The sequence below is a fragment of the Vulpes lagopus genome, chromosome 10 (genome assembly GCF_018345385.1).
Source record: "Vulpes lagopus strain Blue_001 chromosome 10, ASM1834538v1, whole genome shotgun sequence".
NCBI classification, from domain to species: domain Eukaryota; kingdom Metazoa; phylum Chordata; class Mammalia; order Carnivora; family Canidae; genus Vulpes; species Vulpes lagopus.
This window is the reverse complement of record NC_054833.1, coordinates 86,484,454-86,509,104: the sequence shown is the minus strand read 5'-3', so window position 1 is coordinate 86,509,104 and position 24,651 is coordinate 86,484,454. Positions and strand designations below refer to the sequence as shown.

General features: G+C 54.5%; 1 protein-coding gene across 6 annotated transcripts in view; it reads right to left on the bottom strand.

Annotated features, from left to right (window-relative positions):
- The window catches only part of KCNAB2 (potassium voltage-gated channel subfamily A regulatory beta subunit 2), an 84,348-nt gene that overhangs the window by 4,355 nt on the left and 55,342 nt on the right, over positions 1–24,651 (bottom strand). For 3 of the 6 annotated variants that reach the window (XM_041773124.1, XM_041773125.1, XM_041773127.1), the window contains 12 exons: positions 22,163–22,206; positions 21,438–21,475; positions 13,592–13,671; positions 10,850–10,894; positions 8,827–8,871; positions 8,090–8,133; positions 6,880–6,966; positions 6,012–6,056; positions 3,188–3,273; positions 1,367–1,487; positions 981–1,075; positions 35–155 (listed from right to left, as the gene is read on the bottom strand). In XM_041773124.1, coding sequence (XP_041629058.1) covers positions 35–155; positions 981–1,075; positions 1,367–1,487; positions 3,188–3,273; positions 6,012–6,056; positions 6,880–6,966; positions 8,090–8,133; positions 8,827–8,871; positions 10,850–10,894; positions 13,592–13,671; positions 21,438–21,475; positions 22,163–22,206 — 851 coding nt within the window. The remainder of the gene's footprint in view (positions 1–34; positions 156–980; positions 1,076–1,366; positions 1,488–3,187; positions 3,274–6,011; positions 6,057–6,879; positions 6,967–8,089; positions 8,134–8,826; positions 8,872–10,849; positions 10,895–13,591; positions 13,672–21,437; positions 21,476–22,162; positions 22,207–24,651) is intronic. The other 3 variants (XM_041773126.1, XM_041773128.1, XM_041773129.1) reach the window with 1 other exon arrangement.

Genomic DNA, 24,651 nt, shown 5'->3' with positions numbered 1-24,651 from the left:
CCTCCACCCCCACCCTCACCCCAGGTCCTGTTACCTATGGCTAGCTGGGGGAGTGTGCAGCCCAGACGCTCGGCGATGGCCTGCAGCTCCTTCAGCTTGGCCTGCTGGCGCCGGCCCTCCTCACTTAGGATTTTGTCCTTCAGCCACTGGTAACCCTGGTTGTGGAGGGTGAAGAGCACAGCCTACAGGTGAGGGCAGGGCACCTGGACCTCTGGATGCAGATGGCTGATGGCTTGTGCCAAAGCAGCATCCACCCCCCTGCCTAACCGTGTCCCGCTGCAGAACAGGCCCGGGCAGTCAGAAGCATGGGGCGTCTAGTCTGAAAGCGCAAGCCTGTGGGGCCTCTGAGCCAGGCAAGGAGCCTGGCAGCCTGGCGACGAATGCTTTGGCCTTTGGCCCAAAGGTCTGGGGGAGCTGTGGTTTCACCTGCCCCCACTCACGGGATTGCAACGCTTTCCAGGGGACTCCCTGACTTTGCTGTGGATGGGGCAGGAGTGGGTGGACAGGCCATCCTGCCCTTGAACCAGGCCCGGGGCTCCCGTGCGGGATTTGCCCCGACCTGGGCAGGCCTTTCTCTGCCTGCTCCTCATCCCTCAAGCCCTGCATTTTGGGATCCTCCAGAGGTGTGTCTGTGCGTGGGGTCTTGTCTTGTCCCAGGAGACCTCCCCCGATGGACAAACGAAGCAGCCCTGCGGCCTCTAGCCCGGAGGTCTCAGTGATGGGCCGCGGAAGGTGGAGGGGCTACCTCGGGGCAGGCGCCGACCCGAAGAGTCGGTGGGCCCCCCGGGGTTGTGAAGGTTGAATGGGGGGCAGGGGGTGGCGAGGGAGGGGAAGGGCCTTCTCCCCGCGGCAGCCCTTCCAGAGGTGGGATCTGGTCAGCAGGGCTCCTGGTTCCCACGCCCTGGATCCGGCCCCGCAGCACCCTCAGTGCGAATTGCCTGTGGCCGGCCATACCCTCCCCGGCCTGGCCGCTCAGTCACCTTCAAGGAGGCTCTGGAGTAGGGCGGGATGCCACTGTCGTACTTCCCGGAAACGATGCCGCAGGCCAGGGGGGACCAGGTCATGGCGCCCACTCCTGGGGGAGGAAAGCCAGGCGAGGTCAGGCCCAGGGGCCCGAGGGTGGGAGGGCCGAGGGGCGGGGCCAAGGAAGGGGCGGGGCAAGCGCGGCGGGGCGGGGCCGGGCCACGGAGAGGGCGGGGCAAGCGCGGAGGGGCGGGGCCACGGCGGGCCGAGCCGAGGGGCGGGGCCACGGAGGGGCGGGGCCACGGAGGGGCGGGGCCACGGAGGGGCGGGGCCACGGAGGGGCGGGGCCACGGAGGGGCGGGGCCACGGAGGGGCGGGGCCACGGAGGGGCGGGGCAGCCCACCTATCTTGTGGAAGAGCTCGGGCAGCTGTACCTCCACCTTCTCCCGCTGGAACATGTGGTACTCGGCCTGCTCGCAGATGGGCGGGATGAGGTTGAACTGCCGGGCCACGGAGTAGGCCTCCTACGGATGCACACAGGGCCGTGGATGGTCCCTGTCGGTCAGGGGTCTCGGGGCTGCCCGCGCAGGAGGGGGCAGGAGACAGGAAACAGCTGGCGCACCTTCTCTCCCCCCCGCCCACCTCTGCCGGCAAAGGGGGGATGCTCTACAGCTGAAGGCATGGGGGAATGCATAACCCAGTAGTGAGCCTTGGGTTTGGGCACTTGTTGGCTGGGGTGCCTTGGGCAAGGAGCTTGCCCCTCTCTGCCTCAGTATCTCCATCTGTGAGATCAGTGAGCCAGCGCTGTTCACAGCCTTCAGGACAGTGCAGGCCCTGTTTTTATCATGATCATTATTCCAGGGCTCCAGCCCTGGGAGGATGGTGGCAGTGGCAGGAAATGCAAGGTCAGGAGGGGAGAGTGGCCAGCATCAGCCCATTTCTGGGAATTGAAACTCAAGGCCTGGACTCTGCAGACTCTCCCTCCACTCCCACCACATGGGTGTGAGCCAGGGCCGGTGTCTCCAGATGGACTCCTGGTGAAGCCCTGCCTGCCAGCCCAAGAGGCCCTTTCTCCTTTGGTGTGAGACTCAGCTACTGCATCTGTAAAATGGGGATAAGACACTGACACCTCAGTGAGCCCTGTGCTGGCTCCAGGCAGCCTAAGAAAAATGCCAAATGCTCATTAATGCTGCAAATGCCAAAGGCTGATTAAAATCACAGGCTTCCAGAATTGTGTTGAAGTTGAAAATTCTGCTTGATTTTTTTTGATGAAGCAGAAATCCAGGACTCATTAGAGGAGAAACCCCCTCCCAAGGACACCGGGGTGTGGGGAATTCTGGGGGGAGGCTTGGAAGCAGGGGTGGCAGGTCAGCCTTGGAGATAGTCCTGGGAAGACCTGGTCCCCAGGCCTCTGCTCTCCAACCCCCTGGGCTCCCAGTTGCCTGCCTCTGAGCACAGCACCACCCTGCTGACTCTTGTGGGACACCCAGAAATATGGAGAAACATCTGCAGCCCTCTGTCTCTATGGCTTCCTGGAGGGAAGTGACAAAGGAGGGGCTGCTTCCCTGAAAGTGAGGGTGAGGGAAAACATCACAGACTATGAGATGGAAGCCGGGTTCCTGGCAGCGGCTCACGTTCTGTACAGCTTGAGGATGGACCTCAGTATGAGCTGTGTGACCTTAGGTGTGTTACTTAACCTCTCTGTGCCTCAACATCCATATCTGAAAAACAGGACGACAGCAACACTCACCTTGTAGGGTGCTGTGAGAATTAAATGGGAGTTGGTCCACAGGAGCCCTCAAATCTAAGGGCAACTGGAGGGTCGCAAAAGCTCGGTGCAAGTGACTTGCACTGTTACTGTTGCTGAGCGCAAGCTGAGCTCCTCTGCTAAGAGCTTCACACCTGTTCTCCCAGATAGTCCTCAGAACAACTTCCTGGTCGGGGGGCTAGGTCATCCTAGCAGTTTTGTTTCACAGGTGGGGAAACCAAGGCTCAGAGAGGTTAAACCATCTTCCCAGGGCCACACAGTGCTGGGATTCAAGGTTAAAAGCCTCGCCTACAGATGTAGCTGCCACATATCACCATATTGTCCCTCGCTTAGTACCTAGTTATCTGTGCCACTGGGTTCAGGGACACCGAATCTGCCAGAGTCCAGGTGTTCATTCCTAGAAGGGTTTAGGGAGACTACGCCCCAGGACACACATACTCGGTGAGGTCACCCTACCATGATCTCCATGGAGCTCCAGCGCGACGTGCCCCAGTACATGGCCATCCCCTGGTTAATGACGTGGGTCATGGCGCGCACGGTCTCTGTCAGGAGAGAAGCAGAAACTGCAGGTCGGGGGTGTGGTGACCGGGGGGCCTGGGGCACAACCTGGGGATATTCTGCAAATACAGGTGGGGCACCGGGAGGAGGGGGGAGCTGCGAAGATGTCTTGCAAGCAGTGTACTTCCTCTCCAAAGTCGGGTGTGGCAAGGGCTTTCAGGGACCACAGGAAAAAGCGAACCATGAGCCAAGAAGCTGGTCTTGAAAATAACTTCCCCAAAGAGTAACAAGTCCTTTGGGATCTTTGAAAAATGGGTACTAGATGGACTGTGGCCTTTCTATGGCAGATTGGAGAAAGGAGGGGGGAAAAAGGTGAGATCAGAGAACGTGGTTTTAGACTCTTAAATGGGTGGACTCTCTAGTTTGGGGAAGAATCCGATTGGGAAAAGGCAACTGTGTAAACACAAGTTGTTGCCTGTTTTAGTTTCCTGCATCGATCTAGAACATTGAACAGAGCGGTCACAGGGCATCTTCCAGGATAAAGGGCTGGTGGGGGTACCCTGGATGCTCCCAGAGGCAGGGGCTATAGCATGGCGCTCACCTCGCATCCTCCAAGAGCCAGAAGTAGACACAGAAAGCCCTGTTTGTTGTATCTGCCCTGGATTCTCAAACCAACCCAGTGGCAGGCAAGGGACCCTCACCCCGGCTGCATCACAAATTCTTCCCAGGACTCAAAAAAATTTTGGAGAAATAAAAATCCGCCAGTGACAGTCTTCCTACTGCTCCCATGCCAGGCTGCTTCAGTCCACGGGGATGTAGTGGTTTTTGAAAACAGACTTGGCCTCAAATTTAAAAATCTCAAACGTCTCTTAGCTTTGTGGGGAGAAGGGCTGTCCCCTCAGATGCCTCCCTGATCCCATACAGTGCTTGCAAGTCCCGCTGCCAAAGCCAGGGCAGGAAGTAGGGCCGAAGAACAGGTGTCTCTAAAAACGAAGCAGCAACCTTGACCCCTGGAAGTCCCATCTATTCCCAGGTGGCTTGCTCCTCATCTGCTGCTGAGATGGGGTGGGGGGCTGGGGTCCTGGAAGACGGGCAGGGGGTAGGAGAGGAAGAAAGGAGAAGGCAGGCCCTGTTCCCAAAGCTTCCCCTAGGAAGGCACAGGCCCTCCGGCACTTTCTCCCACAGAGGGCAGCACCTCTGTTTTTTGGGGGGGTCACCCCTCCTAGGTTCCCTGAGCGCTCCTTTGGCCAAGGTCCCCTCTTTCAGTGGGTTTGCCTAGGACCCCTGCAAAACCACGCCTGGGCTTCCAGGCCTGCAGGCCAATCCTGCCCTCTCCTTCCTTCCAAGATCAGGGACTAGGCTCCTTTGTGCCCGTCCTCGGGAGGCGGGTGGCGGGGAAGCTGGAACCCCGGCCCCGACCTCTGGCCAGGTTGGACTGTCAACACCATTCAGTGCGAAGGAGAACCACCCCTGTGGGAAGGGTCGAGGGTCCCAGGAAAAGATCTGCCCACACCCAAGCCCAAGCTCAGGCTTCCGGCCAGCTGTCCTCATCACGTTCTTTAGAAACACTCTCAGCCCCCCACCCCCACCCCCCGTGACCATGCAGCATAACCACTGATTCTTTTCAGCCAAGGCTTAGGCCCACATGCCAGAGAGGGAAGTGGAGGACACCCCCATTCGCCAGCCTGGCTTCCTCTCCTCATGGGGGAAATGAGGGCCAGGACATGATGCACTACACTGCCCCTTCCATGCAGGGAGGAGAGGCCACCGGGGCACGAGCTCACAAGAGCCTGCAGCTGGCCTGAGAGAGAAGGGGTTCCAGGCAGTGGCTGGCTGGGTGTGCAGCCCACACACAGCGCTCTGTGCTTCTGCCCCAGCCCATGTCAGTGGCCCTAGACACAGGGATAATTAGGGAAACTGTCCTCCACCTCAATATTTAATGCTGTGGAACAGAAGCAGGACCAAATCCTTATAGCTGCTGCCAGAACCCACAGTACCTATCCCCTGGTCACAAATAATACATGGGAGGGGTCAGGTGGCAGTGCCAGTTGGCAGACAGGAGCCCTTCCATTGTGGGTCACAGCCTAGCTCCCAGGGAGGCCATGGCCTGGCCTGGGTGTGGGGTCCTGGGGAGGCCCTTAGCTTAGGGGTGGGCAGAGCCGAGGCTGTACAGCACGGGATGAGAGTGGCAGGTGGCCGGTCCTGTCCAGGGAACATGAGCACCCCACACACAGCCCCAATGTTCACGGTAGAGCCAGCATGCTGTGAGTGGGCAGCTTGCCCACCCGTGTGTGTTGCTTCTGCCTGAGGCAGGAGCTTAGCAAATGTGACCTATCAAGCTAAGACTTGTTGGAAGCCACGTGTTCTGGGGTCCCTGATCTCCCCAACCCTCTCCCAGACCATCCAGGGTCAAGGTTTCAGGCGCTGATGGCAGCATCCGCAGATCAAGAGGAGCCCTGGCAGACAGACAGCCGGCCCCGAGGATAACCACCGCAGTGCCAGGCAGGGGAGGGGCGCGTGGGTCATGCACAGGGGGTGGGGGTCGGGGGTGGGGAGGATGAAATGACAGCACGGGCCAGGCAGGGGGGCGCGGGTGGGGGCTCCACACCGCTTGGCTTTTTCCTTCACTTGCAATATGTTCTCATAGGGCACTTATTTTTCCTTTATGCATTTTATGGAGAAGTTTGTCTTGGGGGAAAGAGAGTGGTGTAAATAAAACCACCGTCTCATAAAATGCAGCTTGGACACAGAAGTCAATTGTCGGGCTAAGGGTACTGTGTACCTTCTATGATGAATGTCCTTGACTTGGAGGAACTAAATGGGTCCCCTGGTGATAAAGAAAGATTTAAAGAGACCAGAGTTTATAGCTGTGGGAACACGGAGAGGCACGGTATGACACAGGGCATGGGGGTTGAGGCACAAATCTCCTTCACAGAATATTTGTTTGGTTAAAAAAAACCCAAAAAACCAAAAACAACAAAAAACACCAATCCAACCACACACACCGCATACACATATATATACACACATGTGTGCACGGTGTATATATATATGTATATGCATATATATATATATACACATATATATAGACAAATGAAGAAAAAAATAACTTGAACACAACTTAATTTTCCAAATCCCTGAAGCAGCAAAGCACAAATGAGAAGTCTGGAGCGGGAAGTTGCAGAGGGGTTGGGGGTGGGGGCAGAGATCGCAGGGAAGGGGAGAATAAATAAGCGCCAAAGAAACCAAAAACTGCTTTCCAAAGCCCCTCGCGTTGTTTTTTCTCCTCTGAGTAACCGTTTATCCCCCAGAGCAAAAGGCCCCTGAAACCTCCCCTCAGAACACAGGGCGGGAATGTGATTGAAAGGAACACAGCAGTTGCAAACAGCCATCGTATAGTGACTTCATGTAGCTACAAAATATTAACAGCTGAGAGGAGAGAACATTCCACACAGTTCTAAACCCAGGAGGGCAGGCGTGGAACCGGGCAGGGGTGGGGGGCGGTCAGCCTGGAGGTGTCGGGGCGCACCTGCGGGTGCTGCGGGCCGTCAGAGCCCGCCCCCACCCCTGCCCCTACCACCCGCCGGTGCCCTGTGGCCCGGGGTGTCCCCGCAGGGTCCCGGTGGTGGCAGCAGCCAGAGACAACCTACCTTCCATGGGCGTGTTGGGGTCCGGGCGGTTGGCAAACACCACGTCCACGTACTCCAGCTGCAGCCGCTCCAGGGAGGCCTTGAGACCTGCAGGGAGGAGTCAGAAGGGGCCGTCAGCATCTTCACAGACCTTCCCGGGCACAGGGGGCTCAGGGAGCAAGAGGAGAGAGAGACACGAGGCCCATGGTGCCGGGAGCTGTGGGGCGGTGTGGGACACATGCGGGCACAGGCCACCCGAGGTGAAGGGAGGACTGACGTGGGCACACCCCCAAGTGGGTGGCGGTCGGTTCTCTAGGCCCAATGCTCTGTGACTGAATGGAGAGGTGACTTCCTAGGCCCCCTGGTGGCCCTGAGGTGATGGGGGGCTGCATCCACGTCCCTAAGCCAAAGGCACAAGTCACGCAGCAATGGGTCAGAGCAGAATTGCTGAGCCAAGTGCTGGGGCCCGGTGTGGGCATCTGGGGACCAGAACCCCTTTCTCATTGGATTTTTAAAGGAGCGAGTGTAGGGGCACCTGGGTGGCTCAGCAGTTGGGCGTCTCCCTTTGGCTCAGGGGGTGATCCCGGGTTCTGGGATCGAGTCCCACATCGGGCTCCCCACAGGGAGCCTGCTTCTCCCTCTGTCTTTGCCTCTCTCTGTGTGTCTCTCATGAATAAATAAAATCTTAAAAAAAAATAGAGGAGCGATTGTATTACCTTGATGACAATGAGCAAAGATGGAAAAAGCAGGAAGACAATGCAACCGTGGGATAAACCAGACCACCTACTCGACCTCCCTCCTCTCTCTCCATTCCTGTGAGAGGAGCCCCCCGCTGTGTCTGACATGCATCCTCCACCCCGGGGTTCTTCCCGGTTCCCCAAAGCCCCCCGAGGTGGACACTCTTCCCACACCCATTTTACAGATGTGGCCACAGGGGCTTGGGGAGGTGATATGTCCCCTCTCAGGATCACCAGTCGGCACAGGGTTGCAGCCCCGGCCTGTCCTGTCTTCCCCGAGACAACGCTGCCCATCTGAGGGTGTCAGGGGCCCTGCTCTCATGCCTCGGAGCCTGGGTGAGGGAGAGGGTGGGACCAGAGCATGGGGTGTCTGTAGGCTTAGGCCCCACGTGCATCGGCGGTGGGGTGGGAGACCTTGGCCTTCTTCACTTGTGCATCTGCAGGAGGATGCTGTGGGTTTGGGGGGCCATGTGGGGCCAAAGCGCCCCCCTCACCTTCTATTATGTGCTTCCTGGAAAGGCCCCTCTCGGTCTCCGCTCTGAAAAACAGGATGACAGTGTGTGTGATGTTGTAAGCGGTTTTGGGGGAAAATGTTTATGATTCGATGTTAGGCAAAAAAAAAAAAAAAAAATAGGTCAGTGCATGTCACGTGCGGTCTGATTCCACTTGGGATAAACCACAAGGCTATGGGGATATGCTCATGCAGGCTGGGAGGAGGGTCGCTGCTGCCTGGCTGTCCTGGGGGAGGAGGGTGGTGGTGGTGGTGGTGGGGTCTGCATTTCAGTTTGTTCTTCTGTTTCCCTTGGATTTTTTTTTTTTTTTAAATTAAGAACGAATTGTATTTACAATTCCTATGAAGCTGGTTTTTCCAGCCTTGGAGAGAATGTGGGGCTGGACCCCTAGAAACTGGCAGGGATGGCCAGGGAGGGTGGAGTGCTGTAGACAGTTCATGAATTTCCTGTGTTTTCTAGAATTTCTAGAATGTTACCTTTGTAATCAGAAAAAAAATCACAGACCCACAGAAGTAAAAATAAAAATCAACCAAAGTTTGAGTAAAAGGACACTCAGCCAAAGCTGCTTTTCTGGAACGTGATGTCAACACGGATGGGCACCAGCCAGGGCAGATGGCTGCACACAACTCCCCCAGCCCCCCTCCAGGAGCCTCCCAAATCAGGGGTTTTGGCTTCTGGACCTGGCCCCGCCGGGGAACATCGCCTGCCAGGGCACTTACTTTCCTCCCCAGAAGATCTTGGTGGTGATGACCAGGCTGGACCGTCTGCAGAACAGAAGAGAAGGGGTGTGACTGGACGTGGCTTGGAGGGGGGCTGGTCTTCAGCTTTCACAGAGGGTCCTGAATCCCTTCCCATTTGGGAGCATGGGGATGTGAAATAGGTACTTCTCGATTGTTCCATGTTGGTGGTGTGCAAGTCCAGGGTCCTGGGGTTCCCCATAGAGTCAGGAGACAAGCCACAGATGTGACCAACTCACTGTGTCACCCCAAGTCAGGCAGTGGGGGCTGGGAGAGGATGAGGTCTAGTGTACTGGAGCCCAGGGCAGGAGATATTAGGTAGACTTGGCCTGGGGAATGGAAGGCGCTGTCCCTGCTCCCGTGGGTTTTGTCAGGGAAGAAGCAGGTGCAGGAGGACGCTCCTGGGAGGTCGAAAGTCAGGGCTGCAGCACATGGAGGAGCTTCAGTGAGGATGGAAAGAGGCGAGGGGGCCCAGCAGTCCTACAGGCTTTTAGCCCTGGGAGAGCCGGGTGGCCCTGAGGGAGGGACAGTTGGGTGAGGCAGGATCCTGGGTGTGAGGGAGTTGGGGTTTGTGTGATGGAGACCCCACAGGGAGAGGAATGGATTCAGGTCTCCTGCTACAAACCCAGGAGAGGCAAGCACTGCCGCTTGGTGCTGGTGGGATGGTGGGGTGATGGTGGCCCCTCCACATCTGATGGAGAATGTCCTCTGTGGGAGTGCCTTCCTCCCATGGAGGGGTGGCGGCGCTCAGGAAACGGCTCCTCAGAGCCAGAAGCTGTGTACCCCAGGAGCTTCATGTCCCGGGGGGTGACTTAATATGTACCTCCCCCTGTATTCTTCTACGACATAATCAGGGCCCTCAGTAATATGTGCAATTTCCTTGAATTACAGAGTGAGGGGGAGTTTGTTTTGTGATGAACTAGAGCCGAGGAGAAACAAACAACATTGTTGGGATCAGAAGAGAGGTGTCAGTCCTCTGTGCCCAGTGGCCTCGGGGGCCTCTGAGTGGCACTTTCTGGGCAGGGGTGGGTGGGCCCAGCTTTAACAATGCTTCCTCTGAAAATAAAGACATGTGAGCCCCAAGGGGTCCCAAAGTGTAGTCAAGCGCCTGGCCTGGTCTGTCCCAAGGAGGGTGGGGACCCTGTGTGACAAGGGGCCTCAGGCTTCTGAGCTGCTTGGGGGCAGGGGGAGACTTGGTGGGTGGCTATGGTGAAGACCATTGTCTTGACCATTGGCTGCCACTCCCTGGTGAGTGTGATGCCCAGCCCTGAGCCCGGCAGGTATTCTATAGACTCAGGCCCTCAACCTACCAGGGAGTCAGACAGTGGTCCCTTGACAGGCAGGGACCGTGAGGATGGGTAGATTCCAAGCCCAGAGAAGGACTGTCCCTCTCCTCAGTGGCTCTACACTCAGCTTTACAACCAGGCCACCTGGGAAGTCTTCACGTCCAGATTGTTTTGGCCTAACGCAAGTCAGGCTGCAGCCCAGGACCCTGGCCCTCCGAATCCCTGCAGGACCAGAGGTGGATGTCAGGGCGAAGCAGGCAGAGCGCGATGTAGGGGGAGCCCCCACAAGGACCTCCACTTGACTTCCCTCTCCAGCAGAGACGCCTCTTGTCTTGGAGAGCTGAGTTTGGCACCCCACTTGGTGACTCAGCCTAAGCTTCCCACCTCTGCACAGCCCCCCACAGTGTGAATACTTCATCTCCCTGGAGGGAGCATGGGGCTGCCTCCATTCTAGAATATTCTTCCCCTTGCCAGTGAGAAAAAGTCTGAGGCTTCCAGGCTGTAGAAGGGCTGGCCAGCTGCCTGAGGGCCAAAGAGGCCAGATCTGAGCAAGCTCCACTTCTAAGCAGGCAGGAACAGCAACAGGACCCACACCAGCATGTGCCCAGAACCCAGCGGACGCCTGCCCCTGGCGGTGCCTCTGACCCTCCGACTGGCCTTCTGCAGGCTTTTCCCTGCGTGCACCCTGGACGCCGACCCAGAGAGAACACGGTAATTACCTCCATCCCTTCTTCTTGATGATGTTCCCTAACACCACTTCGGCCCTGCAAGAAAGACCGACACACAGGGATTTCATTACAGCGTGACAGAGACATTAAACCTCGCCCTGCCATGACAATCTGCCACTTGGTTCCCTCTGTGAAAATGCCACTGGGGCCAGAGCACTGGGCTGTTAACAATGCTCATCTTGGCTCGGGCAGCTCATTCCAGAAAGAGGAGAGAGCCCACCAAGCAGCCGTCATTCCCCATGCAGGTGGCCGAAGGAGGTGACCCTGTGGGCGCCTGTTTTAGCATAAGTGGCTCCGGCTCTCACAGAGATGGAAGGAGCCGATGTCCTGTTTGGCGAGGCCAGCACCACCCCATTTCCCATGTTATGTGGGCGACGTTTCCATAGAGGTGTATTTTTTGAAAGCTAAGTTATTCATCAAGTGCATCCTCTCTTTTCAGAGACAATCAACATGTATGCAGGGCCAGGGGCTGGATTTCCAGCAGAGTGCACGGGTGTGTGTGTGCGTGTATGTGTGTGGCTACATGCGTGTCTCTTGTTTCTTGCTCTTGAACAATAGAGAGACAGATGCCATGCTGACTGCTCTCTGTTCTTTTTGGCGTCACTCTGGCCCTGCACCAAACTCGGCCTAGCCGGGGTCATGGGTGGGCTGCTCCCGCCTTGCTTGGCACCGCAGCCCTGGATTAACTTTTAAGAACTTTCTGCTTGTAGCAAAATGTTTCTGAGCAAAAACAACAGACGGCGAATGATCCATACCCAGTGCTACATTCCAATTATAAAAGCGCCTGAGTCATCCACTCAGAAATAATGGGCTCTAATTTGCAAGCTGTTCAGCATACATTCTGAATGCTCTTCATTTATGGTCAAGATGTACAGAAATTCACTCAGCCCTGGGCCTCCTCCTTTTATTGCCTTGGTCCCTCATTTATGGGACAAAAGATTGGGATAAGGAGGAAGGGAGAAAAGCAAGCAGGGGTCCTGGGGTGATAGGAGCTACAGACAATCAGCTACCCAAAGCCTGTTGCTTGAGGCTATGAATTCCTGTGGCCCTGAATTTGGTAAGCCTGACATCTGCCGAGGGGGGTGGTGGTGGGGTGCACAGAAATCCTGCAGCTCTCTGCTAAGTGCCCAGATTAGCATCAGCATAAGCAGCAGAGGACTCAGCAAAATATGCACTTGGTGCTCTGGATAGCAAGAGGCACAGAGCCTGGCCCACTGGCCACTGGAGCTGCCCGGCAGCCCCCGGACCAGAGCTGCTCCCTGCCTGTCCCTTGGTACATGGTGCCTGGCTTCCCCTGGGGGTTACTGCTGGCACCGAGCCATGGATGGGGGGTGAGCAGGCATGTCCAGCTCTGGGCTGGACTGAGACGGAGCCACAGAGGCTGGTGGAGGAGCGAGGAGGGCAGGATGAAGGCAGGGGGCTCCAGGGGCAATGACCCACAGGAAGCCACTCCCTGAGTCCTTGGCTGCTGGTAAGGGGCCTCCATGAGGCTCCAAGGCTGCCTAGTACCTGGTGTGCTTGCCTTGATATGCCAGCGCTGGTATCTAGCTAACCAGGGGGAAGTGAAGACAGGGATGGCGAGGCTATGGCTGCTATGGAGCAGAGTGTGCGGGGCCCGTATGTCTGGAGCCAGAGGGGATGGTCCGGAGCTGCCTCCTGCACGCTCTCAAATGGGCAGCAAAACTGAGGCACAAGCAGGGCCAGGGAATGGCCTGGGCTGCTGAGGCCAGTGAGGGGCTGGCCTGAGCCTGGCATTTGTATTGGGCTTTTCTACCTCTGACCCTCTGGCTTTAGTTCATCTGTCTGGAAAGCATTTCACTTTGATGGGAAGAAGCTGCCAATATGGAGGGGTAGGGAGGGGGCTGTACATCAGGAGGGGCAAAGGGCTGCCAAAAGGGGCTGGAGAAGATTTGGGTATCCCAAGGAGGCCCCCAGGGCTGTCAGGTCCTCAAATCCTGAGTTGAGACTTGAGAAAAGACCCAGCTGGGCTCCCGATCCTCAGTGCTCTGGGCCTCAGGTAATGACCCAGAGGCTTCCAGGCAGATGCTGGCCCTGTGGCCACGCGCCCCTGCCAGCCAGGCTGCAGCCAACCCAGCTGATGGGAACTTGGCTCGCCCCAGGCAGGGGGGCCGGAGGGAGGACGAACAGAGAGCCAGCAGATGACTTCACAAACAAAAGCTGACTTTTGGAAACCCGATGCAGGAGAGTGGATGATTTGATTACAGCTAGTCTTTAAAATTGAAGCCAGCAGCCTTGGCTGAAGAGGGCTTTTACATAATTGAGTAGGGAAGTTCACTGCCAAGATGGGAAGTGCTTCCTACAGCGCTCGGCTGGCCAGACTCTGCTCTCCGCAGCTCGAGAGGCCCTGCGTTCCCTGCAGCCCTCACTGCACCGTGAGGACATGAGACTGTCAGACCTGTGGGGCTGGTCCAGGAGAGCCTGGGACCACAGCTTGATCAGGCTTTGGCCCAGCACAGCATCTTCGGCACCAGGGGGACTGTGGTCATCGTGGACACACGGGGAGTTTAGCAAGTGGCTGGTGTCCAAGTGTTCTGCAATTTTGGCCTCATAAAAACAGCACCTTCTAAAGCCATTTAGAATCTGAAAAAGCAGGCAGAGTGGGAGGCACATTTGTGGACACCTGGGACCCAGGATGGGAGGACTAGCAGCTCTGGCTCTTCCCAGGGAAGCCGTGGCCTGCACTGCATCCTCCCGGTGAGAAAAGACACGTACTTGCCCGCCGCGTAGACTTCTGCAGTATCGAAGAGGTTGATGCCATTGTCATAGGCCAAGGTCATTAGTTGCTCTGCCATCTGAAATGAGAAAACCAGAGCTGCTTGCCGGCAGCACGGTCTTGCCAGGCCAGGGGGGGCCCCTGGAGGCTCCAGGGCATAATCCCATGCACCCCGAGGCTCCCCTCATCCTCTCTGCCACAGGACAGGCATGGAGCTGCTCTCAGGAGCATACCCACAGGGAGGAAAGAAAACAAAGTGGGCTGTGCATTTCATGCGAGCAGGGACCCCATCTGTTGGGTCATCACAAATCTTAGCACCTATACTGGGTTGGAACAAGCCCCCAGGAGGAGTGTGACAGATCTTGGCAGAATGAATACTTTTTTAAAGCTATGGCTGGAATGTGTGCTGTGGCTGTAGGCCCCCCCAGATCCTTCCCAGCAACCACCCGAGGCGGATACGATTATTGTTTGCAGATGGAGAAACTGCCATCCTCAGCTAGCACTCCGGCCCCGGCTGGCGCTCCTCCACTGCCTGGCAGGCAGGAGTTGATGAATGGTGCCCAATCTGCACACGCCTTTGACCAGATTTTCCTCCTCAGGCTGCTCTAAGGGTGAGCTTGCGCTCCACCAGCAATGACCCTCTGGTAGTGGGGGTGAGGATCAAGGAGCTGGGGTTAGCCCCCCTGTAATTAATGACCTCTCCAAAATGCAGCAGAGAATGCTGGTCCTCCGGACCGTGCAGGTGTCCCTTTAAGAGTCACAGATGCAAACTCCTCCGCCCCTCACTTCTCAAAGCTCAGCTCAGAGTGCCAAGCCTCCCTCCCCAGCTACCCAGGGTGGGGTGAGTAATAGTTAACAACCCTCAAACACTGTGGGACGAAAAGCCAGCCATGTTCGGCTTCCTGCAGATTCTCTCAATACCAAACTCAGAGGCCCCATGGGCCAGGCAGATATGGAGAGTGAGGCTGGTGGCCAGTGGGGTCCACTGGGGTGGGGAACCAACACTCAATCATTGCCTGTGGGAAGGCTACATCTTTTGAATTTTCTTTTTTAAAGATTTATATATTTGAGAGAGAGAGTGAGTGAGAGAGCATGGGGTGGGGGGCCTGAGGGAGGGGGAGAAACAGACCCCACCCCTCCACTGAGCAGGGAGTCCCGACATGGGGCTTGATCCCAGAACCCTGAGATCATGACCTGAGCTAAAGGCAAACCCTTAACCAGCTGAGCCACCCCAGCATCCCTCTTTTGATTTTTCGAGAGAAGCCAGAGATCCAGGGTATTTGGGGGCGGTAAAAATCTCCTAATTTTCAAATGTTGGCAATGAACCCCAAAGATTTCTGATACTGAGCAGGCCAAAGTGAACCCCCATTTGTTAATGGCTGTCACTTGAGTCAGAAAGCCCAGGGTGGGTGGAAAGGCCATTGGTGGAGGATTTTCTGGATCCACCTGCAGGGCTGATTGGCTCCACTGCAGCTCAAGTGTAATCATGTGTCAGATGCATCCATGCACCCTCCTGGAAGGGCCTCTTCCTCCTCCTATGCATCTCTCTTCCTCCTGGGGCTCCTTTCTTCCTCTCCAATGCTCCAGGTATACACTAAGCTCCTTCACTGGCTCACCTCTGTCTTCAACCTGATTTTTCAGGGATGAGTCCTGCCAAGCTGCCCGAGCTCTACCCAGAAGAGCACCTCGTGCTGGGCCCCAGCCAGGTTATACAGACAATGTAGGGGGGCCTGCTGCCTCTGGAGAGGGTTCTGATTGGGTGACTCAGAATCAGGGCTTTTATTTTCATGTTTCAGTCCCTGTATATCTTCTTATATATACTCCTATCTTGCTTACCTGGAGAACAGTATGCTACAGGTATTCTTCTGAGCTTAGAAATCAGCCCGTATTGGTTTATGGAAAGATCATCTTTATTCTTTTAAAAAAATTATTTAAAATAATTTTAAAATTGTGGTAAAATACGGGTAATATAAAATTGCCCACTTTAGGCATAGGATGCTGTGGCATTAAGTACATTCACATTGTTGTGTGGCCATCACCAGCACCTGTTTCCAGAGCTTCTACATATTTCCAAACGGAAATTCAGTCCCCATCAAACACCAACTTTCCATTCCTCCTTCCCCCAGCTCCTGGCGCCCACCCATCTGTTCTCCGTTTCCAGAATTCTGATTCCCCTAGTTACTACATACGAATGGAGTCCTACAGTATTTGTCTTTCTGTGACTGGCTGACTTGATGAATTTAACACAATGCCGTTAGGGTTTATCCATGTTGTGATGTGTGTGAGCATTTCCAGGGCTGGGTCTGAAGGGTGGTTAGGAGTTTGCCAGGCAGGAAGGGGAAGCATGGAGGGTGGGGCGGGTTGTTGCAGGGAGAGGCTGGTGTGCGTGGGGGTGGGCCGTGTGCCGGGTCTCACCCGTCCCATGCTCAGGTCCAACACCGGGGCATCCTCCTTTACTCATCTTTCTCTCACTGTGGCATCAGTACTGCTAGCTCCTCCTTGAAGCTGATTCAGAATCGGACCCTCCTGCCCGCCTCCACCTGGTCCCAGACAGAATGCCCTCAGCTGGGTTTTTGTGGTAGCCCCTAACTCTCTCGGCTTCTGTCCTTGCCCCCAGTGCCCTACAAAGTGGGGCAAAGTGTGGTCCATAGACCATCAGCATCAGACATGTGGAATCCCGGGTTCTGCTCCCAGCCTTGTGCATCAGAACCTACATTTTAACTGGATTTCCAGGGGACTCATGCATACTTTACAGTTTGAGAAGCATCCCCTGTCCTTGGGAGACTGGCTCTCTCAGTGGAACAGCCAGAGTGAGCCTTCTGAGTGAAGTCAGGTCAAATTTCCTCTGTGGCTTCTGTCACAGACGGTCAGAGCCAGAGTCCCCACAGAGATCTGCTCCCTCACTTCTGACATATCACAACCTGGGGCACCTCCTGTGGCCTCCTGGAGGCTAGGTCCAGCCCCGTTCCCTTGGCCTGGAATGCTTTCCCTCTGAATCATCACATGGCTCACTCTTGCTTCCACTTTCCCTGATTAAAAGCATAAAATGTGAGCCTACATCCCAGTCCACCTTTCCCTGTGCTCTTGTTCTGTGTTTGATTAAATAATAGTCCCTTGGGGAGAAGAAGGGTCTTCATAACATGATGACATCAAAGGTCTTGAGATAGGGGACGCCTGAGTGGCTCAGCGGTTGAGCGTCTGCCTTTCAACTGAGGGTGTGATCCCAGGATCTGGGATCGAGTTCCGTATTGGGCTCCCTGCATGGAGCTTGCTTCTCCCTCTGCCTGTGTCTCTGTCTCTGTCTCTGTCTCTCTCTCTCTGTGTCTCTCATGAATAAATAAAAATCTTAGAAAAAAAAAAAAAAAAGGTCTTGAGATAGGAGCTGATCCTGGATTATCAGGTGGGCCCTGCATGGTGCCATAGGTATCCTCATAGGAGGGAGCAGAGGGAGGTCTAACAGGAGCAAGAATGTGACCACAGAGGCAGACATGAGTGAAGTGGCCACCAGAAGCTAGAGGAGGTGCAGGACAGTCCCACTCTACTCCCCAGAGGCGCCACGGTGAGTGTGACCCTACTGATGCCCCGATTTCGGCTCTGTGATCATGATTTTAGACTTCTGGCCTCCAGAGCCATGAGAAAAGAAATTTATCTAGTTCTAAAACCACATAGATGGTGGTGGTTTTCTAATGCAGCCACAGGACATGTCTAGCCCTTGGAGATAAGATGTGCTTACTGTCTGTCCCCCTCTCCAGAAAGACAGCAGCCTATGGCAGGGATCTGATACTCAGCAGGTGTGAGGTGAGTGGACACTGTCCTTGGCTGGCTCCGGTGGCCTCCAGACTAGCCTCCCTACCTCCTCCCTTCCTGCCCCAGGGAGGCCTCCCTCGTGGCTCCCTTGGCAGCCATGGCCAACCCTGCAAGGCATGCAAGTGGGGAAGATCACAGGCGCTGACACAGAGGCACCCACCCCCATTTCCCCTGTTGCCTAGCAGAAAGACGTACACAGGGTCTGAGAAAGAGAGTGAGGGTTGGGAATTCTCAGGGTTGTGCTTTATATTTTTTTCTTTGCTAGGATTTTGGCATAATTGGTCTCCCAGGTTTTTCCCTATTTAAAAAAAAAACTTTTTCCAGGTTTTTCCTTAAAGATTTATTTATTTTAGAGGTGGGGGGAGTGAGGGTGTGTGCGTGCATGAGTGGGGAAGGGAGGAGAGGCAGAAGGAGGCGGAGACAGAATCTTAGGCAGACTCCTCACTGAGCATGGAGCCTGATGCAAGTTCTGATCTCATGACCTGAGCCAATATCAGGAGTTGGACACTTAACTGACTGAGCCCCCAGGCGCCTCTTCTTCCAGGTTTTTCTATATGAATATATGCTTCTTCCCTGCCAGACTGCAGTTCTAACACACAGACCGCTGTCGGCGCTGTTTCCCACACGCTCGCTCCTGGACCTGTCCCCGTGTTCTTTAAAACATGACCCCTAAAGACTTGTGCTCTGTGGGTGCGCCCTACTTTGTGGGGGAGCCTCTATTTTGTGACTGTTTGGATATTTCCAACATCAGTGTTCCCAAAACCAAAGGCAGGATTAATTTTGGGAGACATGTGGGCCTCCTCCCTGCCCTTCCTTCTTGGGGGGCAAGGGAATCCATCCCACCCCCCTGGAGTTGGGAGCTGGCCATGGTGGGCTCTGAGGCAGAAGCCCTGCTGCCATTCTCTGGGATGATTCTCCAGGTAGACCCTGGGCACCTGCTCCACCTCTGGGGCTCTGCTTCCTCCAAGTGGGGTAATAACATTTACCTCCTTGGGTTGATAGGGGGCTGAGTGCCATAATAAATGTAATGTCTGTAGCCTCTACCCTTATTAGATATTTAACACCAGGCTGCTCGGGGTGGGGGGGGGGGGGAGTTCTTTACTTGAGCAGCCAAGTTCTTTACTAGAGGCTGGAGACCTGACTCTGACCAGGGCAGTTCCAATGGTTGGCCATGTGATCAGAGGTTTGCTAGCACTGTCTGCTTCCTCTGTGGGCTGGCTCTGCTCTGCCCGGCCCCCAAGGACACCCTCCCCAGGGCCACAGCCCCACAGGCGTTTGCGGACACCTGCTGTGGCCCCAACAGGGAGCACACACGTTAGTTTTTGCGGGCCAGATGGTCCCTTGGCAACTTGTAATGTGAAAGCAGCTACAGACAGTATGTAAATGAATGGGCGTGGCTGCCTGCCAATAAAAGTTTATTTATAAAAAAAAATGGTTTGTGGAATTCATAGACAAACAGTAGAACAGATGTTACCAGGGGGCTGGGGAGTTATTCCCTCATGGTCACAGAATCTTGTTTGGGGTGATGAAAATGTTTGGAGATAGACAGTGGTGATGGTGACACAGCAAAGAGAATGTACTTAATGCCATGGGACTGTACACTTAAAAATGGTTAATGTGGCAAATTTTATATTATGCATATTTTTACCACAATGAAAATGGTGAAAGTAGCAAGTTTTATATTTCATATATTTAATTAAAAGTAAAAAAAAACCCAGGGGCACCTGGGTGGCTCAGTGGTTGAGTGTCTGCCTTCGGCTCAGGTTGTGATCCCAGGGTCTTGGGATTGAGTCCCGCATCGGGCTCCCCACGGGAAGCCTGCTTCTCCCCCTGCCTATGTCTCTGCCTCTCTCTGTGTGTCTCTCATGAATAAATAAGAAAAATCTTTAAACAAAAACAACAACAAAAACAAAAGAGAAGAGAAAGAGGCTGGGGGCTGGATTTCTCCTGGGGGCCACTGCTCACTGACATTCGTGGAGTCCTGCCGCGGAACGCCTGTTGGCCACATTAAATCTACCAATTCCTCACTTCTATATTCCTGTGGCACCTCGGTGTCTTGTGCACAAAAGGCAACTCTATAAATGGGACTCTGTTTCTGGACTCCTTGGCAGGCCAACCATCTTCCTTTGGACACGGGCTTAGCAAGGAACACAGTTTTCTGCATGGCGCACCCATCTGGAATGCCCAGTGGGCCCGTGGCCTCCCTAGTTTTGGGGAGCACACCTGTCCCTCTGTAGTCTGGAATGGTCCTTGATTCCTTGTAGTGCCAATCCTGCTGGCTCAGACAGGGCAGGCGGCCAGCTAGAGAATAAAACGTGGCTATTCTTCATCTGAACCGTGGCGAGGTGGGCCTCTCATACTTGACGTATTGATTTTTTTGGACACTAACTGTAGGATTTAATACGAAAATTCTGCTGGTTTCTTCGTTCAATCATTTTCACCTGCCAGGACCTTTTGGGAACCTCGAATCTGTCATGTATTGTATCTGCCATCCTCCCTGCCTTGTGTCATCTGGAAATGACTCCTAATATCTTCATATATGTCACCATGTACATGATGGAGACACAGCAGAGGTCAGAGCCAGCAGGGCCACCACTGGATCGTTAATCAATACTCTTTGGGTGCAATGGATCTATTTGGTGAAAAAAAATCACCTAAATTGGACAGTTATCACCCAGGCACTTTTCTGTATCTCTCTCACAAGGGCATCACACACAAAGGAGCTACTGCCGTTTGGAAATGAAGTCATTCTTCTCCCCAGCAAAAAAGAGGCAGGGGAGTCAGACACTATTTATTTCGGGTGAACCACCTGGACTCGGGGGCGCTGACCTTCATTCTAGGTGCTTGCAACCAACCTGGTAGCTAAAGGCAAAACAATTCCCTGAACTTAAGGACTCCTAGCTTTACCCTGAAACAGTCCAGAGTCAGAACCTCAGAACAAGGGCAAGTAGTTCTACAACCAGCTACTGTCATAAAAGGAAAAAGGAACAAAAACACAAATTAAATACATTTTGATTTTGACAGAAGCGAAGCTTTTCCTTTGAAAACTAACTGAGCAATCACAGCTAACAAGGTCTCAGATGAACTCACTTATTAATTTTTAAACGCAACCTTTCCAAGAGTAAGTAGGGCAGACGTGAGGACAGCTTGGCATGCAGATGTCCAGAGCTCTCTGAGCGAATGCCACTGCTCCCCCTCCTGAGATATTCACTCACTGCCCAGGAGTGCACACTAGCCCGGGGTTGTACCAGCCCCGCCACCACAGTTGCCAGCAGCACCGCCTCATGGTGTGAAGAGAGGAGCCCTGGCGAGTGCATTCGATTGCAGTGCACAAGACGAACAACAGCCATGGGAAATGTGCGGTTCGGGGCTTGGTAAGATGTAAAGCTACTCAGAGTCTTCAGCTTGCAGCATAATTTGCAGAATCTGCATTCTGAATGACCTCAGCAGATACGTACTTAAGTTTCAAATCCATGGGGGTGTACGCTGTTGGAGCAGCTTAGAAAGACACTGGGCTGTGTAATTTGGAAAACATGGGCTCCAGGGGCACCTGGGTGGCTCAGTGATTGAGCGTCTGTTGGCTCAGGTCACGATCCCGGGGTCCTGGGATGGAGTCCCACATCGGGCTCCCCGCAAGGAGCCTGCTTCTCCCTCTGCCTATGTCTCTGCTTCTCTCTGTGTGTCTCTCATGAATAAATAAAGAAAATCTTAAAAAAAAAAAAAGAAAAAGAAAACATGTGCTCCCTGTTTCCTGGCTAGCGGTGGACTAGATGGTGTGCAGAGGAGGTGACCTCATGGACACCCCAAGGCACCCAGCTGTGGAGTGCAGGCATCAGATTTGGCTTCTCTTGACAACACCATGGCTCACCTCACCCTTCTCGCTGCCCCAAAGGGCCACGGCACCCTTGAAGAACAGAAAGAGGGAGGCTGCGGTGGCTGTGTGAGCACAGGCCCGCTGGTTCATGCGGTGGACTTTACCACGCGCCTGATGTGGCCAGCCTTTACTGGGACCCGGGGCCTGTGGGAGCCCTGTCTTACCTCATCAGTGATCTGGCCTCCGAAAGTCACCCATGTTCCTGGAAGGAGACACATGGGCTCAAGTCAGAGAACCTCTCCAAGGAGCTTGGGCTTCCCCCAGGGTGCTCCGTCCCCAGGCTGAAGGGCTTGTGGAGCAGCCGTAGGCCATCATGCCCCCCTGCTCTGTGGTGAGCATGTGTGGACACCTGGCTTTCGGGGCAAGTCTCCCTCCCTTGGGGACAGTGGGCGCTTGGAGCAGGCAGCTGGCTGCAGGTCTCTGAAATGCTTGTTGTGGCTCCAGCTGATGCAGCTCGCAGTCTGCTGACCTGCCACAAGGAGCAGGATGAGGGATACCTCCCTGAGAGCGGGCAAGATGTGACAGCCGTGCCCTCGTTCTTGCTGGGTGGTGTGTGTGTTGAGGGGTGTGTGGGGAGCATATTGAGTGTACCAGGGAGGTGGAGGGACAGTGTATTCTGGGAACAGAGCTCACATTCAGGGAAACAGGTAAAAGGCGAAAATCAAATTGCCCTTTATGAGGACTCGGTCATGTAAGGAGAGAAGACGCTCTCCAGACACACCTGGGGCCAGGGTGCTTCTCTGATTTTCTGGTGTGAGGCAGGGAGCTGTGTGTGCACAGGGCCCCCGGTACTCCCCTCCCCTCCCCCAGCCCTCCCCAATCCCCCCTCCTCTCATGCCTCCCTAAGCTTCCTTGGGTGACAGTGGACCAAGGGGGCCCCCACACTCACCGAGCCCCAGGCAGGAGACCCGCAGGCCGGACTTGCCCAAGTTCCTGGAAAACAAACTTGGTGTGAGTTCTCATGACCAGGACAAGACATGCCAGCCAGGCATGGGCACCCCCACTGTTCCCAATATCCAACCCCGAGCTTGCCCCCCCACTCCAGTCAATGTGTCTTTTGAGACTCTGAAGACAAGGGGTCCTTTGGGGAAAGGCCTGGGGCTCACCTGCCCTTGGGGGTAAAGAGCCAACTGTCTATTCCCCCTGTGTGCTGTCCCCACACCAGGGCAGAACACATGGCTGGGCCATGCTGGTGACCATGGCAGAGCCTGGAGGGCCACCTCAGAGAGACGGAGGAGTGGAATGGACACTGTCTCATTTAATGGGTTGAAACAAGGCTGACTGGGGCCTTGTGGTCCCGGCCATCACGGGCCTGCCAAGGTACCTGCCCAATGAAGATCCCCAGGTCCACACAAAGGGGCCACAGGCCATCACTAATGTCCTTAGGAGGCTGTGGAGGGTGGCAGTGCCCTGCTGAGGACTGGGATGCCCATCTGTCCTGGCATGTGTGACCTGGCAGAGGCTGGCTGGGGGCCTGCAGGGGCAGCCACAGGCCTGATGGTCCTTAAGCATCATGTCACCCATCTCCAACAGCTCTGTGGGTTGGTGTCTTCCTTTTCCCCATATTCCCATCTTAAATACGAGTACCCCGGACCTGCCCAGGAGCCGAGGAGTCAGGATTCCACCTGGACAGTCAGCCCCGCAAGCATGCGCCCCACCATGACAGCATTCCCCCTTCCTCATTCACAGGGAACACAAGATATGAGCCGCTCACAAGGTAAAGTTGGCCAGGACAGGGTGAGAGTCTACTACTCTCAGGGGAACCCTGATGCTGGCATCCCGGTCTTGGGACCAGCCTGGGTGCAACACCCAGGCAGGCCATGGGAAGTCAGAGAGTAGCAACAGACTCAGGGGTGAACCCCAGCCTCCTTCCCTGAGGGCTCCAGCTTTTCTTTAGGGCACCTCGCTTCCAAATTCAGGGGATGCTGTGTCCTCAGTTTCTGCACCCAAAACCAGCCCCCTTAGACCCTCAGCAGCCTGGGTTTCTTGGTTCCAAGACCCCTAGACCCTGCCATATCAAAGGGAGTCACGGCGTGTGGGGAGGGAATATAACAAACTTGTCAATGGTTTGAGCCACCGAATTTAAAGTAGTTCTAGAATGCCCAGGTTTCTTTTCAAATTTCCCATGAAAACTGGCCCAGCTGCCAGCCCACTGTTACCTCCCTTTTTCCTCATGTGAGAAACAATAGACAAATCAAACAGCTTTGAAAGTTACTGTGTTTAAAAACTGAAATCTCCCCCCGTTCTCCCCTACACATCAGAGAAATAATCTGATGGTGTCCTCAACACGGCCCATGTGTTCTGACCCAGAGCAGCTCGCATTGGTGGCTGCGGAAAAGGAAGGCGCGATATTATCTCGTCGTAAATGCACACAATGCTATTGCATCTCCATAAGCCTGTGGGAAAATACTTAGAATATTCCCAATTTAGCTTCAGATTTGCTACGAGAGATTAAAAATATAATACATAGGAAATGTAAGGGCTGAGTAGTCAAAGACATAACCTAAAAGTTTTCTTGTGCCCTTTGAAACATGCTGGAATCGATGTTGCTTCTAAGCAGAAAGTGAATTTTTGTTTTGTTGTCTATAAATAAACTGGAATTAAGAAGTCTTTTTTTTTTTTTTTTTTTTTTTTTTTAAAGAAAGAAAGGGGCACCTGAGTGGCTCAGTGGTTGAGCATCTGCCTTTGGCTCAGGTTGTGATCCTGGGATCGAGTCCTGCATCAGGCTCCCCACAGGGAGCCTGCTTCTCTCTCTGCCTCTCTCTGTGTATCTCTCATGAATAAATAAATAAATAAAATTTTAAAGAAAGAAAGAACGAAAGAGGCACAACCACATCACCTATAGATGGTGCATCGGGCCAGGCCTATTTAACAGTGTGGATAATTTTCGCCATGCTAGCTAGAAAGTACCTATGGTGGGAAATCAGAGCATTGTTTAAAAGCAGTCTGGTAAGGAAGCAAAAGGGATTGAAAATTCTTTTATTTTATTTTTATTTTTTAAGATTTCATTTATTCATGAGAGACAGAGAGAGAGGCAGAGACACAGGCAGAGGGAGAAGCAGGTTCCCTGTGGGGAGCCTGATGCAGAACTCCCCGGACCTTGGGATCACGACCTGTGGCAAAGGCAGACGCTCAGCCATTGAGCCACCCAGGTGTCCCAGGGATTGAAGATTACGGTCAGTGGCTCTTAACTGTTTGGGGGTCACAGGCCCCTTTGAGAAACTGACGAAGGCTGTGGATCCCTTTTGTGGAAATGCACACGGACATGAAAACCCTAAGAACCCTGTTTGCAATGCCCCGGCGTGCACAGGGCCCCGGGTACCTGGTCTCAATAAATACAGGCGCTGGAAGGGAGCCTGAGCTCCTAAATCCTCAAAA